At 40.7% G+C, this 18916-nt stretch overlaps 1 protein-coding gene across 1 annotated transcript in view; it reads right to left on the reverse strand.

Moving 5' to 3' along the window:
• Positions 1–677: 677 nt before the first annotated feature.
• Positions 678–18916, reverse strand: part of LOC139419634 (carotenoid-cleaving dioxygenase, mitochondrial-like) — a 61097-nt gene continuing 42858 nt past the window's right edge. The window contains exons 10-12 of the mRNA XM_071169617.1: positions 15567–15749; positions 8096–8206; positions 678–794 (exon numbers count right to left, since the gene is read on the reverse strand). Coding sequence (XP_071025718.1) covers positions 678–794; positions 8096–8206; positions 15567–15749 — 411 coding nt within the window. The remainder of the gene's footprint in view (positions 795–8095; positions 8207–15566; positions 15750–18916) is intronic.

Genomic DNA, 18916 nt, shown 5'->3' on the forward strand with positions numbered 1-18916 from the left:
TGTCACGTGGCCCCCAGACCCCCAAACGACTTTCTATTTGTACTTGATCTTTCACTCCCAACTAGGAGAGGAGAAGTAGGCTACTGAACTTCAAGCATTGCATTCTGTGTGTAAATAACGTGGGAAAAAGTTGTTTTAATACAATAGGTAGGCTAACTCATACAAAGCAAAAAGACAACCATTTCCAAATTATCTGCAGGACACAAAACCTTTTTCATCCCATAGGTGTCTGTCTGTGCCCACTTACGGTCCTCAGCATGAATAAAATGCCAACTGTGCTGCAATGATCTCTGCCACAACACGCAGGTCCTGCATGCATCGCACAGGAAGGCAGCCCCCTTGCTTGATCCTTTTTCTGGGGGTTTAAGTGGGTTTGACCATGAGGGTTTCATGACAGTGGGTTGTATAAGGGAGGAAGTAAGGAGGGAGGAAGGAATGGAAGGAGAACAGGGGATGGGGGGGGACTTTCGGGCAGTTGGTTCAGAAGAACCACAATAACTGTATACAAAAAACGTCATTATACCACCACCCAAAAGGGCACTTGGCGAGTGGGAGAGGGGCATGTGCATGAGCTGAGCACAGGTAGACTCCTTTCTGGGCATGTGCCTGCATGGACAGAAAAGGGAATGGGAGGGAGGAAGGGAGATAGGGGTAGTTGGTAGGTCAGTATCACTGATCTAGGCGGTGGGGTTGAAGGCCCCATGGAAACCGTAAGGAACGTTGACAGGCACCTCAGCTCTCCCCAGCTCCTCCCATGTCCTGGCATTCAGAACCAGGAGGAATGTCCTCTTATCCTGGATAGAGAGATAGAACCTTCCAGATTCATTTACATCAACACTCAAGAACATTAAAGATGAACCTCTATCAACACTCAAACATTCTAAATGAATCTTTAACAATGCTGTATAAGTATGGCAAGGTTGCTGCTCAGGAAATGTTCCCAAATGAACCTAATGAATGGTTGAGTGAACAGGCTTGTAGTATGAATACGATTGATGACACATTCAAGTTTTCATTGAAAATGAAAACCAACATGTTAAAATAAATAAATCACATTTTCTGTAGCCCATTAACTTACCTTTATATGGGTTAGAAATGGCAGATATGGGCACTGACAAGCCGCTAAATTGGAATGCAGTGCCTGTATAGTAACAGCCGCTCTGAACTTGACCACCGCAGCGACAAGAAGTTGCCCACATCCCTCCCGTTAATTGGGCCACTTTTGCAAATTATGTGTTTAGAGCCCTACTGATAACGTCGGCCTTTATTCCACGGATAAAGCGCAGATATTAGTAGTTGGAAATCTGCAATGGGGCTGGCAGGTAGCCTAGTGGTTAGAGTGTCATTGTAAATAAGAATTTGTTCTTAACTGGCTTGCGTAATTAAACAAAGGTTACATAGAAAATTTGCAAAAAGCAAGACAGTTGGCACAGATCTATCATTCAGGCCATGTGCTTGCATTAATGATGAAATACAATTGTCAGCTAGCCAGCCAAATTAGAACATGAGTGGCAAACATTTTTCTGCATTAACTTTTTCAGTCATAAGTGCACGACATTTGCAGTTGAAATATATAGCCAAAGCATTTTGTATTGAATAACAGTGTACATTTGAAGTCGGGAAGTTTACATACACCTTAGCAAAATACATTTAAACTCAGTTTCACAATTCCTGACATTTAATGTAAGAATTCCCTGTCTTACGTCATTCCGAATAATCCCTTTATTTTAAGAATGTGTAATGTTAGAATAATAGAGTGACTTATTTCAGCTTTTATTTCTTTCACCACATTCCCAGTGGATCAGAATTTAACATACACTCAATTAGTATTTGGTAGCATTGCCTTTAAATTGTTTAACTTCGGTCAAACGTTTCAGATAGCCTTCCTCAAGCTTCCCACAATAACTTGGGTGAATTTTGGCCCATTCCTCCTGACAGAGCTGGTGTAACTGAGTCAGTTTTAGGCCTCCTTGCTCACACACGCTTTTTCAGTTCTGCCCACAAATGTTCTATAGGATTGAGGACAGGGCTTTGTGATGGTCACTCCAATACCTTGACTTTGTTATTCTTAAGCCATTTTTCCACAACTTTGGAAGTATGCTTGGGGACATGGTCCATTTGGAAGACCCATTTGTGACCAAGCTTTAACTTCCTGACTGATGTCTTGAGATGTTGCTTTAATATATCCATATAATTTTGCATTCTGATGATTCCATCTTTGTGAAGTGCACCAGTCCCTCCTGCATAAAATAACCCCCGCAACATGATGTTGCCATCCCTGTGCTTCACGGTTGGGATGGTGTTCTTCAGCTTGCAAGCCTCTCCCTTTTTCCTCCAAACATAACGATGGTCATTTTGGCCAAACAGTTCCATTTTTGTTTCATCAGATCAGAGGACATTTGTCCAAAAAGTATGATCTTCGTCCCCATGTGCATTTGCAAACCGTAGTCTGGCTTATTTTATGGCAGTTTTGGAGCAGTGGCTTCTTCCTTGCTGAGCGGCCTTTCAGGTTATGTTGATATAGTACATGTTTTACTGTGAATATAGGTACATTTGCACCCATTTCCTCCAGCATCTTCACAGGGTCCTTTGTCATTGTTCTGGGATTGATTTGCACTTTTAGTACCAAAGTACTTTCATCGATAGGAGACAGAATGCGTATCCTTCCTGAGCGGTGTGATGGCTGCGCTGTCCCATGGTGTTTATAATTGCGTACTATTGTTTGTATAGGTAAACATGGTACCTTCAGGCGTTTGGAAATTGCTCCCACAGATGAACCAGTCTTGTGGAGGTCTACAATTTCTCTTCTGAGGTCTTTACTGATTTCTTTAGATTTTCCCATGATGTCAAGCAAATAGGCACTGAGTTTGAAGGTAGGCCTTGAAATACATCCACAGGTACGCCCCCAATTGACTCAAATTATGTCAATGAGTCCATCAGAAGCTTCTAAAGCCATGACGTGATTTTCTGGAATTTTCCAAGCTGTTTAGTGAAAGTGAAATAATCTGTCTTTGAACAATTGCTGGAAAAATAACTTATGCACAAAGTAGATGTCCTAAACGACTTAAAACCAGGGGGCACTATTTTTATTTTTGGGAAAATAACGTTCCCAAAGTAAACAGCCTTTTTCTCAGGCCCAGAATCTAGAATATGCAGATAATTGGTAGATTAGGATAGAAAACTCTAAAGTTTCCAAAACTGTCAAGATATTGTCTGAGTATAACAGAACTGATATTTCAGGCGAAAACCTGAGGAAAATCCAACCAGGAAGTGCTGCTATTCTGAAACCTCTTTTCCATTGCATGCCTATCCTACATTTAAAGGGACATCAACCAGATTCCTTTCCCTGTGGCTTCCACATGGTGTGAACAGTCTTTAGACATAGTTTCAGGCTTTTATTTAGAAAAATGTGCGAGATTGATCAAATCGCGTCAGTGGATAGCTAGGTGTCCTCAGGTTTGTGCATGCGCGAGTGCCTGGAGCAAGACCTTTTCTCTCACTCTCCTATTGAAAAGGCTACCGTCCGGTTGAAATATTATCGATTATTTATTGTAAAAACAACCTGAGGATTGATTAAAAAAAACTTTTGACATGTTTCTACGAACTTTACGGATACTATTTGGAATTTGTCTGCCCGTCGTGACCTGCACGAGCCTGTGGAATACAAAACAAAAACGCGCCAACCAAATGGAGGTTTTTGGATATAAAAATAATCTTTATCGAACATTTGTGTAACTGGGAGTCTCGTGAGTGCAAACATACTGTACGAAGATCAAAGGTAAGGGATTAATTTTATTGCTTTTCTGACCAATCTATTTTGCTGCTAGCTGTATGTAATGTTTTTTCTGCTGAGAGCCGTCCTCACATAATCGCATGGTTTGCTTTCACCGTAAATCCTTTTTGAAATGTGACACGACGAGTGAATTAACGACAAGTTAAGCTGTGTTTTGGTGTATTGCACTTGTGATTTCATGAAAACTAAATATTTTTAGTAATTTAATTTGGCGCTCTGCAATTCACCGGACGACGACGAAAATGATCCCGCTGAAGGGAACCAAGAGGTTATTAATTATGCCAACCTAAGTGTTTGTAAACTTCCGACTTCAACTGTAATTTACCTTATGATTTAGTAAGAAAATGGTAACACTTTACTTAACACCCAGCGTCATAAAAAAGGTCATAATCATGTCATAATATGTCATAAAAGCTGACAACCTTTCATAACATGGTCATAACACTGTCATGACCAATATATTTACACCTGTTGTGACATACATTTCATTATTTTATGGTTGATATGACACCTACATAAATGTGGATTGACAATCTTATTCAAATGTGGTTTTTCCCTGCCAAGAAGTTTAGTTTTTTTCCATCATATTTTTTAAATAACACTGTCATGAAGCATTATGACCATCCTGTGTCACTTTACTTGGACTAAGAAAATGCACTTATGACACTGTCAACAAGCATATTGACCATCATAATCATGTAAGCCAGATAGGCCTATCACATACATGCCCTTATGTCAGTCATGAGTCAAAAAGAGTGTTTCTTGTCCTGATCCTGAAATCTGCTCTTGCTTTCATCACAGTCATCCGCAACAGAGCATTGGGGTAGGTGCATGTCTGACATCAATTTGTACGCAATTACAATGGTAATTAAATATGGTCAATTTCAGAAAATGTTATAGGCTATGGTGTAGTGGAATGTTTTGCCTTGTGTGGTTCGTTGTGTGGGTTTTAACACTTGTGTGTGTCATAACCAGCCATAAGATAATGCAATATATGTCACAAAAGATCTAAATATGTGTCATGACAGTGTTATGACCATATTATGATATGTCATAACTGACAACTTGTTATACCTACCTATTATACAACGGGTGGTTCTAATCCTGAATGTTGATTGATTAAAACCTCATTCAAGCCGGTGTCTATTCCACAAGTTACCACCTGCTAAATCTATGATGTCAAAATTCCTATTTTCTCAGTAATCTTATTGTGCAATCCTCTGACTCATCAACCCAGCCAGGCAAGGTATAAACTTGATCTCTACTATAAAAACTATCTGGACATTAACTTAAATTTATTTTAGACTAACATGTAGTTTTCAACAGTGGATATTTGTATAAACCTTGCTGTCCGTCTCTCCGACATTTGAAATATTGCTTCAATTTTCAAATTCAATCTCCAGCTGTCCTGCGTGTATCGTGTCAGGACAAGACAGACAGCGTTTCTCAGTCAGTCGAAATCATGATTTGGTGTTATAATTTTCAAAGAAACGTAAATTGAAAAAAGGTCAAACAAAACGAAGTGCAGCTAGTTTGCAGTCTTTCCAACTGCCGTTTGAAGTGATTGTGCTAGCTGTGTTTTTGGTTAGTTCCTCTGAAGAACAGTGTCCTGATGAGATAGCAAATTCTCTTCCAGGTTAAATCATGCCTCATTAGATCATTGTTATGGATGTATCCAAATAAATGCCACGAGAAACAAATGCAAATGCAGCTACTGTTATTATTCTGGCTGCACTGTTTGACTTGACAAGTTAGCCGTAGTTGGCTAGCTAACATGCAAGGGATAAGAATGTTGCTATCCAGTATGGACTGGGTCGCCATCCAGTATGGACTGGGTCGCCATCCAGAGAAACAAAACAAAAACAAAAAGACTGAACGACTGGGTCACGTCACTGGCTCCCGAACAGATAAAACGAGCAACCAGCCGGCTTGGGTAGCAACCCTAGATTTGTGTCGAGACTATATCTTGTGGAAGGATGAAATAGTATGAATAACTTAATCAAAATAACAGTTAATGAAAATATGTCAATCATTATTTGAATATGTTGGTAACTCCTTGTATAAACTGATAACTCCCTTGAAGATATATTGGCCTCAACTTCGTCTCGGCCTTAACACCCGTGCAAATATATCCTCCAAACACTGGCTTCTGAGGGGGCTCCCATGTGGCTAAGCGGTCTAAGGCACTGAACCTCAGTGCCAGAGGCATCACTACAGATTCTGGCCTGATTCCAGAATGTATCAGGTCAAGTTGGTTGGGGCGCACCTAGTCAGTTGTACAACTGAATGCCTTCAACTGAAATGTGTCTTCCGCATTTAACCCAACCCCTCTGAATCAGAGAGGTGTGGGGGGGGCTGCCTTAATCGTCATCCAACTCTTTGGCGCCCAGTGAACAGTGGGTTAATTAACTGCCTTGCTCAGGGGCAGAACGACAGATTTGTACTTTGTCAGCTCGGGGATTCGATCCAGCAACCTTTTGCTTAGTGGGCCAACTCTAAGTACTAGACTTCTTGACATCACAACCAGCTGTAATTGGGAGTCCCATAGGGCGGCACACAATTGGCCAAGCGTCGTCCGGGTTAGGGTTTGCCCGGGGTAGGCCGTCATTGTAAATAAGAATTTGTTCTTAACCGACTTGCCTAGTTAACTAAAAGTTCAATTAAATAAATGTAAAAAAATATAATGGGCATTTTCACTTAATTATGACATGGTTATGACGTGTTATGTATGATAAGTGTCAAGTAAGTGTTACCAAAACATTTTGGTAATAAACAGTTAGCCTGCTCTTGTCATAACAAGCTCTCATTGCAAGGTTGCCATAACAAGCTCTCATGGCAAGGTTGCCATTACGTGTTTTTTAAATGACCTTTGACTGTTGTAAAGCCCTGTGGTGAATCTACTCAATAGAGTTGCTGATGCTGACATTTAGTGCTGACATTAAGAACTGCATGTTAACGCATAGTTTGAACAGTGCAGTTTTAGATTTACTTTGAGACAAAGTTCAATTCATTCATCCCTCATATTTATTTTTGTGCTTGCGGTGCTTCAGCATGAACACTTTTGCATTCTTATCCACTGCCAAAAATAGGTACAACTTAAACATGTGTCTAAGGTAAACTAAACAAGAGTTTTGTATTTAATTTCGTATTTATAGAGGATATAAAATAAATTCAGAAAGTATTCATACCTATTGACTTATTCCACATTTTGTTGTGTTACCGGCTGAATTCAACATTAAATTGATTCATCACCCCATCTACGCTCAACACCCCATAACGACCAAGTTTTTTTTTTAAAATGTTTGCAAATGTTTTAAATTAAATACGGATATATCGAATCTACATTCACACCCCTGAGTAAATACTTGTTAGAATCACCTTAGGCATCGATTACAGGTGTGAGTCTTTACGGGCAGGTCTCTAAGAGCTCCGCACACCTGGATTGTACATTATTTCATGCCGATTTAAGTCAAAACTATAACTAGGCCACTCAGGAACATTTAATGTCGTCTTGGTAAGCAACGCCACTGCATATTTGGCATTGTGTTTTAGGCTATGGTCCTGCTGAAAGGTGAATGTGTCTCCCAGTGTCTGTTGGAAAGCAGACTGAAGCAGGTTTTCCTCTAGGATTGTGTCTTAGCTTGGCTCTTGTATGCTCCGCCCTAATTTATGTGCTCTCTGACACCTGGAGTTGGAAGACAGCGGACAAAGCCGAATGACTAGTCATCCCGTCAAATATATTACTGCCCACTACCATCTATTCCATTTCTTTTTATCCTGAAACTACCTTGTCCTTGCCGATGACAAGCATACCCATAAGATGATGCAGCCACAACCGTGATTGAAAATATGAAGAGTGGTACTCAGTAATGTGTTGTGTTGGATTTGCCCCAAACATAGCACTTTGTATTCAGGACAGAGTTAATTTCTTTGCCACATGTTTTGCAGTTTTAGTTTAGTTTCCTATTGCAAACAGGTTGAATGTTTTGAAATAACTGTACTCTGTACAGGCTTCTTTCTTTTCACTGTCATTTTGGTTTGTATTCTGGAGTAACAATGTTGATTCATCCTCAGTTTCTTCCTATCACAGCCATTAAACTCTAACTGTTTTAAAGTCACTATTCCTTGAGCGGTTTCCTTCCTCTCTGGCAACTGTGCACTCATGACTCCCTTCTCTATTTATGCGCACCAAAATTACAATCTGCTTCTCTGAATTGCCTTGTGAAAGCCTAACACTAAGATCATTTTTTGATAATTTAGCTATATGCGATATAGTGCGATATAACGACCCATGACCTTTACCTCAGTGGGCGTGACCACCACGGACAGGATGACCCCATCGTCCTCCTCCACGGCGTCTGGCGAGGGGACGAACACAGGCTCTGAGGGGAACAAACCCTTCTGGTACCACACCTTGAGACAGAGAGAGCAGAGATGCAGACTGGTGAGGACTTAAAAAGGAAAATATGGAAAAACACCAAAAATCTTTGTAAAGTGCAAGAAAAAGAGTTGCCTATTTTCAGAGAATAACAAGTACATGACACGCATTTGATTCATCTCAATAGTCCTAACTTTCCGAACCACAATCAGAGAAAATAGTATCCTGGGGTAGGTGGGAATTGGGCTCTTTGGTCTGTGTTCAAAGTTGATGACATGTAACGATAATCACAGGCTCTAGCAGTGCAGAAATTTGAAGATCTGACTTGTTGGAAAGGTGGAATCCTATGACGGTGCCTCGTTGAAAGTCACTGAGCTCTTCAGTAAGGCCATTCTACTTCCAATGTTTGTCTAAGGAGATTGCATGGCTGTGTGCTCGATTTTACACACCTGTCAGGAACGGGTGTGGCTGCAATGGCCAAATCCACTTATTTGAAGGGGTGTCCACGTTTGTATATATAGTGTACTAATAACATCACATATCCTGCAGTACATATGGATACCTATGAGGAATTCAAAGCAATCATGAAGGTAGCAATAAAGATGGTGGGGGGTCTCCACAGAGTGTAGTTTGAAATGTGAGGTCCAGGACCAAGGCAGGTGAGTTAAGTGAGTTATATAATGACACTAGTAAAATAAATGTTCTTTGTACAAGTCTATTCATTTTCCGAGAGGCTAAACACTGTCCTGAGGTTGAATTAATGTTGGTCAGTCTTAAATGTTATGCACACATGGTCCTCTGATCTCAATAAGCCAGAAAGCATAGGGGTCCCATATAATCTTATCCATTATGATATGAAAGGCAAAACTGATTCTAGATCTACACTCCTACTCGAAGACATTTCTGAATACAGGCCATGGAATTACCTGGTCTAAACCGCACAGCCTGTAGACATACAGTTGAAGTCGGAAGTTTACATACACTTAGGTTAGAGCCATTAAAACTAGTTTTTTGTTAACAAACTATAGTTTTGGCAAGCCGGTTAGGACATCTACTTTGTGCATGACACAAGTCATTTTTCTAACTGTTTAGATTATTTCACTCACTGAATCACAATTCCAGTGGGTCAAAAGTTGACTGTGCCTTTAAAAGCTTGGAAAATTCCAGAAAATTATGTCATGGCTTTAGAAGCTTTTGATAGGCTAATTGACCTAATTTTAGTCAATTGGAGGTTTACCTGTGGATGTAATTCAAGGCCTACCTTCAATCTCAGTGCCTCTTTGCTTGACATCATTGGAAATTCTAAATAAAAATCAGGGGTGGTTATACCAACCATTTTTGAACCGATGAACGCTGTTACAAGGTCCAGCAAGCCGTCCTTCTCAGGGCTGTGTAGAAGCTTGTAAAATATGTTGGAAGCATCCGATCCTGCAAATGTACCAATTTTTTTTTTTATAAATAAATAAGTGTTAAATTGCAAATTTGACCTTTGCCCCAGAGAGCAATATGGCAACTGGAAAGCAACATCGCTATAAGCAAATCTTGCTTCTGAAAAGCCAAGATGTTTCGTATACATCTATCCAATAATTTCTGGTCTGGAGTTGCTTTGTCCCGGAGTGTCAATTTGATAATCAGCTTGTAAGATTATCAATATGATGAACAAATAATATTTCTGTACCATTGATTAAGGACACTCTTGCCAGATATAAAGCTTCCCCTGCCACAGCCACAGCCTGAAAACATGCATCAAGCCATGTCAATGTTTGACCCTTTGTTCTCCCCAGACCCTAAATGTGATTGAGGAGCAAGTTAGTACTATCCAGTATGTAGATTCTAATAACTTGATTAAAGTACATGAGGTAAATTAAATATCAGCCATCACTCATTTATTTCTCTCATTAATGTACTGTGAAACTACTGAATCATAGAAGCCATTCTTGACGGTATACCTGCCGAATCTACACAATGCATGAGGCTGAAACTCTTGTCCACTGGGCGCTATGGCCTAAAGGTTGTAGGCATCCCTTCATAATTCGATAACCAATATGAGTACTAGCATTCACAGATGTTACTAGGTTGTCCAACTCTTAGTTAGTAAGGTTACAATAGGTTCCTTTGATAAACTGTACATGCCACATTTTTGCATCCGCCAGATAACTGTACTTCTTGAAATGCACATAGGTTTAGCAATGCAAGAGATTGGGAGAAACATATCTACAATGTTTTTCAGGTACTTTCCTGACAGCATGAGCATCCCGAGATCTGGTAGCCCTGGGTCGTGAGTCCACCATCAGTCCACCAAGACAGGAAGAATCCTCAGTGTGTTTGTTTACCCCTCTAACCTTCAACCTGGCATTTCTGCATTACACAACCAGAGTCGTGTTGATAACTTTATTCACTATCAAAGTATCCTTTGACACATCACATTCTTTAGCACAAGATTTCTAAACAGGTCTCAAAACCATGCCAAGACCAACAGAAGCACCATCCCCGACATTAAGTCCACCTAGTACAGGAGCAGCCATGGAAGCTGCATCATTCCTTACTGTAGTTCCACTAATCGGTTTTACAGCCCCTGCATACGATACATCATGACTGATTCTATATCTCCTAGCCTCTCTATGCACATGGCATCCACCAAATGCTGCACTGTTCTCCCCACAATTACAAATCTTACCCTTCACATTGCTCCCACATTCACCGTAATCATGTTCCCCTCCACAATTGGTACATATTTTCATTTCTTTACACTTCACATGTCCCATTCTTTGGCATTTTATAACACTGCAATGGGGATGGGAAAAATTATCTGACATTGAAACTAAGGAATCCTGTCTGTACTTTTCCAGGCAAAACCTTCTCAAACCTCAGCAGCACTGATAAGCGTTCACTTCTTTGGCCCTCTTTCCTACTGATCAACATTTTGGCCTCAATCACTCTGCCTCCCTATACATTTTCTATAATATTGTTTATGGACATAGATATTGGGATCCCAGTGATGACTCCCCTCAACCTAGCATAAGCTTTCAATCTTCTTCCCATTTGCAGAATCTTCCCTTGCAGAGCCTGGCTAACTCAAAATATGAATAATCTTCCATTTCCAATGAACCAGGCAAATTTGACTTCACCTCACTTTCTCAACTGAGATGGATAGGGTGTAAATGAGGCCCTGTGGTTTCAAATACCGTCACCACCTTCCACTCCGACACATTATTACTCTTGCTTCCCATCATGGCCCTCTTCACGCTTTTTACTATTTTTAAAATGTTTATTTAACTAGGCAAGTCAGTTAACCTGTTATGGCTGCAATCCCGATATCGGGATCGATATGACAACTACCAGTGAAAATAGAGGGTGCCAAATTCAAACCACAGAAATCTCATAATTACAATTCCTAAAACATACGTGTTTTATATCATTTTAAAGATATCCTTGTTGTTAATCCCAAAGTGTCCGATTTCAAATAGGCTTTTCAGCGAAAGCACTACAAAAGACTGTTAGGTCTCCACCAAACCACTATAAGCACAGTCATTTTCCAGCAAAATATAGCATTCACAAAAAACAGAAATAAAGATAAAAATAATCACTAACCTTGAATTATCTTCATCAGATGACACTCATAGGACTTCATGTTACACAATACATGCAAGTTTTGTTTGATAAAGTTCATATTTATATGAAAAATCTGAGTTTACATTGGCATATTTTGTTCAGTAGTTCCAAAACATCCGGTGATTTTGCAGAGCCACATCAATTTACAGAAATAGTCATGTTGATGAAAATACAAGTTATACCTCTCCTTAATGCAACCGGTGTCAGATTTAAAAAAAACTTTACGGTAAAAGAAACGCATGCAATAATCTGAGACGGCGCTCAAAAGTAAGAACAACACAGCCACAAAGATGGCGTCAAAAACAAGAAATTACATAAATATTCCCTTACCTTTGATGATCTACATCAGAAAGCACTCCAGGAATCCCAGGTCCACAATAAATGTTTGTTTTGTTCGAAAATGTCCGTTATTTATGTCCAAATACCTTCTTTTGTTAGCGCGTTTGGTATACATATCCAAACGCTATCTGGTCAGCGTTATATCGGACAAAAAGTGATATTATGAATGAAATTCATTCTAGGTGCTTCCAACTTTGTGGAAATAGTTTAGGGAATACCCTTGTAGAAAGCATGACAATGCCCCCATGCACAAAGTTATTTTTTTTCTTCCCGAGATCGGTGTGGAAGAACTTGACTGGCCTGCACAGAGCCCTGACCTCAACCCCATCGAACACCTTTGGAATTAATTGGAACTCCGACTGCGAGCCACACCTCTTTGCCCAACATCCGTGCCCGACTTCACTAAGGCTCTTGTGGCTGAATGGAAGTCCCCGCAGCAATGTGGAAAGCCTTCACAGAAGAGAGAGACTTGTAGCAGCAAAGTGCGGGATCAACTCTGTATTAATGTCCACGGTTTTGGAATGAGATGTTCAACAAGCAGGTATCTAGATCGATCTCTTTATGTCATGTAGTGTATTTATGACCGGAAGGGACTTTCGTTGCAGGTTAGGAGCGCATTTTCACTAACCCTAACCTAATTATCCTGCTACGTTAATTCTCCATACCTGCTTTGTAAGTTCTCCTAACCTGCTACGGAAAAGTCACTTTGTGTTGTAACGGTATCGAAGTTGCTTGAAAAGTGTTTCTCATGCGTTACTTTACTTTTGCTTACAGTGGAATTACAATAAACATGTTATTTTTTTATTTTGAAATTGGCTCCATAGTTAGCTGGCTAAAGAACAACACATAGGTGCACAGAAACAGGTGTTACTTTGTCAGAAATTTGCAGGAAATAAGAATCACTAATGCATTCTTTTCGTGAATTATGAGAAACTAGCGCAATTTAATTACTTTTCTAACACTTCAATATACTTAACTTTCTTTGTTCTGTAATTAGGCTCAGCCAATGATTTCGATATGTTCTCTCTGACCTAATGTTCAGTTCTCAAGTGAACCATCTCAACTGAACTCCATATATAGGTCAGATGTCTCTTAGCTTATCGGTCCTTGTGGGCGCAAAAAAGGGCTATGGTTTAACTCTATAGATTGCCACCTAAATGAACACTAGTGCTTGAGTTGAGTGCACATATACAGTGCATTAGGAAAGTATTCAGACCCTTTGAATTTTTCCACATTTTGTTACGTTACAGCCTTGTTCTAAAATTGATTGAACATTATACATACAATACTCCATAATGACAAAGCGAAAACAGGTTTATAGAAATACCTTACTTACATAAGTATTCAGACCCTTTGCTATGAGACTTGAAATTTAGCTCAGGTGCCTCCTGTTTCCATTGATAGTTCTTGAGATGTTTCTACAACTTCATTAGAGTCCCATTGTGGTAAATTAAATTGATTGACATGATTTAGAAAGGCAAACTGTCTACATGAGTTCTCACAGTTGACAGTGCATGTCAGAGCAAAAACCAAGCCAAGGAATTATTTTTGCTTTGTCATAGTAACAAAATGTGGAAAGAGTGAACGGGTCTGAATACTTTCTGAATGCACTGTATATCAGGGACAAAGGGTTAAGAAACACTGATATAGACTGTAGAGAAGATTGGAGTGTCTCTTCATGTCAGTAGATATGTTTATTTCTTATACTGTGTGAATGGGTACAGTAACCAACTCAAGTTACTGTACATAATAGTTTAAGTGGCAAGTTGCCTTGACTTAGTCTCTCGTGACAGATTTAACAATTGCGTGTGAGATTTGGTTCTGGGTTCTGAGATTATCCTTGCCATGACTTGGGTACAGCAAATCTCTATGTGTGTATGATAACAGTTAAGCGCTCTGTGACAGAGTAGCATCAAGAGAGAAGCACACATAAGCAATTCCCTTAAAGCTGCGGGCGAGGGAGGCCGCACAGTATCCAAGACTGCTGATATTTCTTCTGTGTGGCAGACAGAAGCGCGAGATTGAACTTCACTCAAATTTTTAGAGCAGGAGTCTCCAAGGCATTCGTAATCGATGCCCAAATATTTCTTTAAAAACCCAACGATAAATCCTTGTGTTCCTATTTTTTTTGTCTAGGGCTGTTGGCAGTAGGTGCAGCCGCTGTAGCTGTCCTGCATGCCGGGTAGGCTAACTGTTGTCATTATGAACCGTTTTCAGGTGTCTGAAGGTACAAGCTGCCTTCCCGCCTACCGCTGGCCAAACGGATGGATCAGATTACTGTGTCGGCAGTAACGTAGCAGGCATTAAAGAGAGCTACAGCAAAGTTGATACTGTGAGATTTCAGAACGTTTAAAACCATGACTAGAGAGCGACTCAAAGAATACAGCAATGAGGTGCTGTTTTTATGAGTGAGTTCATGTTTAAGTTCTTACTCAGCACAGTCAACACTTTCCTATTCGACACTTTTATAAGCCATAAAATTTGCTTTTAAAAGCACTTCAGCAGGCACTTCAGTAGTAATGAATGAGTATCTATAGGCTTGTGTTATTGTTATTAGCTGACAATGTACAAAATCTGTCGTTCTGGCCCTGGACAAAGCAGTTAACCCACTGTTCCCCGGGTGCCGATGACGTGAATGTCAATTATGGCAACGCCCCGCACCTCACTGATTCAGAGGTCGGGTCAAATAGACACATTTCAGTTGAATGCAATTCAGTTTTGCAACTAAGTATCACCCTTTCCCTTCCCTTATTAGCGGCTTGGGTCTTTTTTAATATAGAGGAATATTTAACTTTCTGTTCATAGGAGTAACAAGCCCGTTGGGAAGTTGCAGCAATGAGACGATCGAAAAAGGGGGTAAAATACACAGAAAATAAACAAATAATTGGGCAGTGTTGTATTTTGAGACAGCTAATTCAAGCCTAAGTAGCCAATAGGCAGAGGGTAGCATAATTTGCCTCAATCTCTATTAATGGTATGAGAATATTATAATATGTAAAGTGGTTTATTGCATCAAACACCACAACAACATTTTCAGTCACTTCCTTGTCTGAAGGACAAGTGGACAAACAGGTTAAGTCAAGCCCTGCATGTCTTTTTTAATCTCATGGTATGTAGGCCTACATTGTACACCACACATTGGCTGCTACTGTAGGCTGAATGATAGAATAGCTATTTCCATGTTAAAATATTATGGGATGTATTTTCTCCATTGATCATTTTGATGGCAGACCACACTGGTAGGTCTATTGTATGATCAAATAGCCACAGGCAGCCTATTTGGCCACTGTTAAAACTGTGGGTACAGCCTGTGTTCACAGTAAACACACGGTAGAAGACTTTTCACAAAGTTCAAGTTCACGCTCAGCAGACCTGAAATTTGCTCAGTACCCCACAAGGGAGGGAACATTGCACACTGCTCAAGAATATTGTTACAAAACTCACCTCGACTTTCTTTCCCTCCAGGTCAATCTTGAGGATTGAGTCTCCCACCAGGTGCCTGAAGCCACAGCCGTAGAAGTAGCGATAGGGCCGTGTGTTGAACTTGCTGTAGTTGATCTGAGGGAACTCCAGGCCTCCGTACTCATAAAGGTCCTCTCCATGGAGAGCCTCAAACTGGCACACCACCTGACCAGAACACAAAGAGACCAAACCGATTAATGGCTGAACAAGAGTTGATAAGTGGCGTTGCAATTCAACCGCTCAGACAGAAGACGTATGTGGCAGGGTCTACAGACAATCACGGATTACAAAAGGGAAAACCAGCCACGTCACGGACACCTTCGCCATTGACACGGAAAGCTCCCGAGGACTGTGGGCTCTCATACTCTGTGGCCGAAAGGAGTAAGACATTTAAGCGTTAACCCTCACAAGGCTGCTGGCCCAGACGGCATCCCGAGCTGCATCCTCAGAGCATGTGAGCTGGCTCAATTTCTCCCTATCCCAGTCTGCTGTCCCCACTTGCTTCAAGATATCCACCATTGTTCCTGTACCCAAGAAAGCAAAGGTAACTGAACTAGGTGGTGAAGGTAGGAAAAAACACCTCCACTTCACTGATCCTCAACACAGGGGCCCCACAAGGGTGCGTGCTCACTCCCCTCCTATACTCCCTGTTCACCCTTGACTGCGTGGCCACACACGCCTCCAACTCAATCATCAAGTTTGCAGACGACACAACAGTAGTATGCCGGATTACCAACAATGACGAGACAGACTACAGGTGGAGGTGAGGGCCCTGGTGGAGAGGTGCCAGGAAAATAACCTCTCCCTCAACATCAACAAAACAAAAGGAGCTGATCGTGGACTTCAGGAAAAAGCATAGGGAGCACTCCCCTACCCACATTGACAGGACGGCAGTGTAGAAGTTGGAAAGCTTCAAGTTCCTCGGGGTACACATCACTGACGATCTGAAATGGTCCACCCACACAGACAGTGTGGGGAAGGAGGCGCAACAGTGCCTCTTCAACCTCAGGAGGCTGAAGAAATTTGTCTTGTCCCTTAAGACCCTAACAAACTTTTACAGATGCACAATTGAGAGCATCCGGTCAGGCTGCATCACCGCCTGGTACGGCAACTGCACCACCCACAATCGCAGGGTTCTCCAGAGGGTGGTGCGGTCTGCCCAATGCACCCGATGTCACAGGAAGGCCAAAAAGATCATCAAGGACATCAACCACCTGAGCCACGGGATGTTCACCATCATCCAGAAGGCGAGGTCAGTACAGGTGCATCAAAGCTGGGACCAAGAGACTGAAAAACAGCTTCCATCTCAGACTGTTAAATAGCCATCCCTAGCCAGCTACCATCTCAATCCCACACCTTAGAGGCTGCTGCCTTATAGACAGTGGTCACTTTAATAAATTGACCACTAGCCACTACGAATATATTTACATACAGTATGTTCATATGAAATGAGTAAAGCAGTATGTTAGTCAATGCCACTACAACATTGCACGTCTTAATATTTATACATTTCATAATTCTATTATTTTACATTTAGATGTGTATTGCTGTGAATTGTTGGAGCTAGGAACACAAGCATTTTGGTACACCCGCAATAACAAGTACTAAATATGTGTAGATGACCAATACAATCTGATTTGAAAAGGTAAAAGCCTGCAATTTAATTCCCTTCAATGATTTAAAGAAAGCTGACACTTTCTCCACACAAGCACCCTTCAGTGATTGATTGACTTTTTACGGTTCCCACAGAAGTGTAATGGTACCTGCCAAAATAAAGGAAAACACTTGAGTAAATGAGGGATACAAAGAATTTTTAAAGCAGGTGCATCCACATAAGTGTTCCTGAATGAATTAAGCAATTATCATCATCATCATCATCATCATATTTAGGGTCATGTAAAAAAAATGCCCAGTTGCCCGTTATTTTATTCACAATGGATAGAAGAGAGTACAAGCACACAATAATACGATTATTGTGAATAGTCAGATGAAACTGTTCACATGCTTTGCAAGAAGAACGATTTCACTAATAATTCTGTTTACATGGACACCTCAAATCAGGTTACCTGGTGGTACTGATAAATGCAGAAAATTGCTAATCAAAATAAATATTCTACCACAGTGAACATGAAGCATATTTATATATTTAAGCATATATACTGTATATTAATACTTGTGTAGGTCAAATACTGTATGTTATAAATACGTATATAGTTGTTACGGATACAAGTATCCTGTGTGTGTATCCTGTGTGTGTGTTTCTTTTCTCTCCTTCTCCCCTCACAGGTGAAAATCATCACTCCCCAATCAGTCACCAATCCAATCAACAATCAGAAGACAATCCTCCTGATTCCTACCCTATCACAGTTCCTTTCCCTTGGTTTAAAAACCCCATCAGTTGTTTGCTCTAGAGCTCAATCTCTTTGTAAATGCCATGTCTGTAGGTCTCTGTGTTTCACTCTCTCTTTGTGTCTTAACCTCTCTTTTGTTTGAGCACCTCCATAGCACTTTGTCATCCCCTGTGAGTATTGTTTTTGGTTATGGTGTTTGTGTTTGATTGCTGGTGGGAAAAGGGGAAACCAAGACAAGTCGCCCATGGGCATACACTAGTTAGAACTGGGCGGACCACCCACTGTATTTTTGGTTAGTTAGCTGTTGTTAAAGTAGGCTAGTCTAGCTTAGGGGTGTTTTTGAATACTTGTTTCTTTCCTTGGGTCCAGCTCAGCCCCTTTTCCTGCTCCCCCCATTACCGTGTGTTTATAAATAAACCTTGAGTTTGACGGTAGATTTCAGTTGTCCTGGTTATTTCGTTCACACTTTTGCTTTGTCACAATTATAATTTGCATGAGTTATGTTACGGGTCTCATTACCATCCCCCCCTAGACTGTCGGGCCAAAAGGGATTCGTAACAATAGTACTTGGAATAAGTCCAAACACACAACTAATATTGGGAACAGCCATCATGTTGCAAAAAACGGTTGTCAACAACCAGACTTGGCAGGGGTTAGGTTCCAGAGCATTTAGATAGGTTGCACTACATTCACCACAGTACGATAACACGTGCACTAGAACTCTAAACAATTATTTTGTTGTCAAACGTGAGAATATCGAAAACATATGAAAAGACAGTTAAGTACAGTAACACCTTCTAACCCAACCCATTCAAAGGACACATGACTGTCCATGTGATTCCAGACAGGGCAGATCAGGCTTGCAATGAATAACTTCAATCAGACCCCCTTTCACCCGTAGATGGGGAAGGAAAGAACTAGCTGGGATTAACAACTGATGTCCTGGTGTAAATCAGGGGAGAAGATTGTATTGTGCTCTCC

The sequence above is a fragment of the Oncorhynchus clarkii genome, chromosome 10, assembly GCF_045791955.1.
Source record: "Oncorhynchus clarkii lewisi isolate Uvic-CL-2024 chromosome 10, UVic_Ocla_1.0, whole genome shotgun sequence".
Lineage (NCBI taxonomy): Eukaryota > Metazoa > Chordata > Actinopteri > Salmoniformes > Salmonidae > Oncorhynchus > Oncorhynchus clarkii.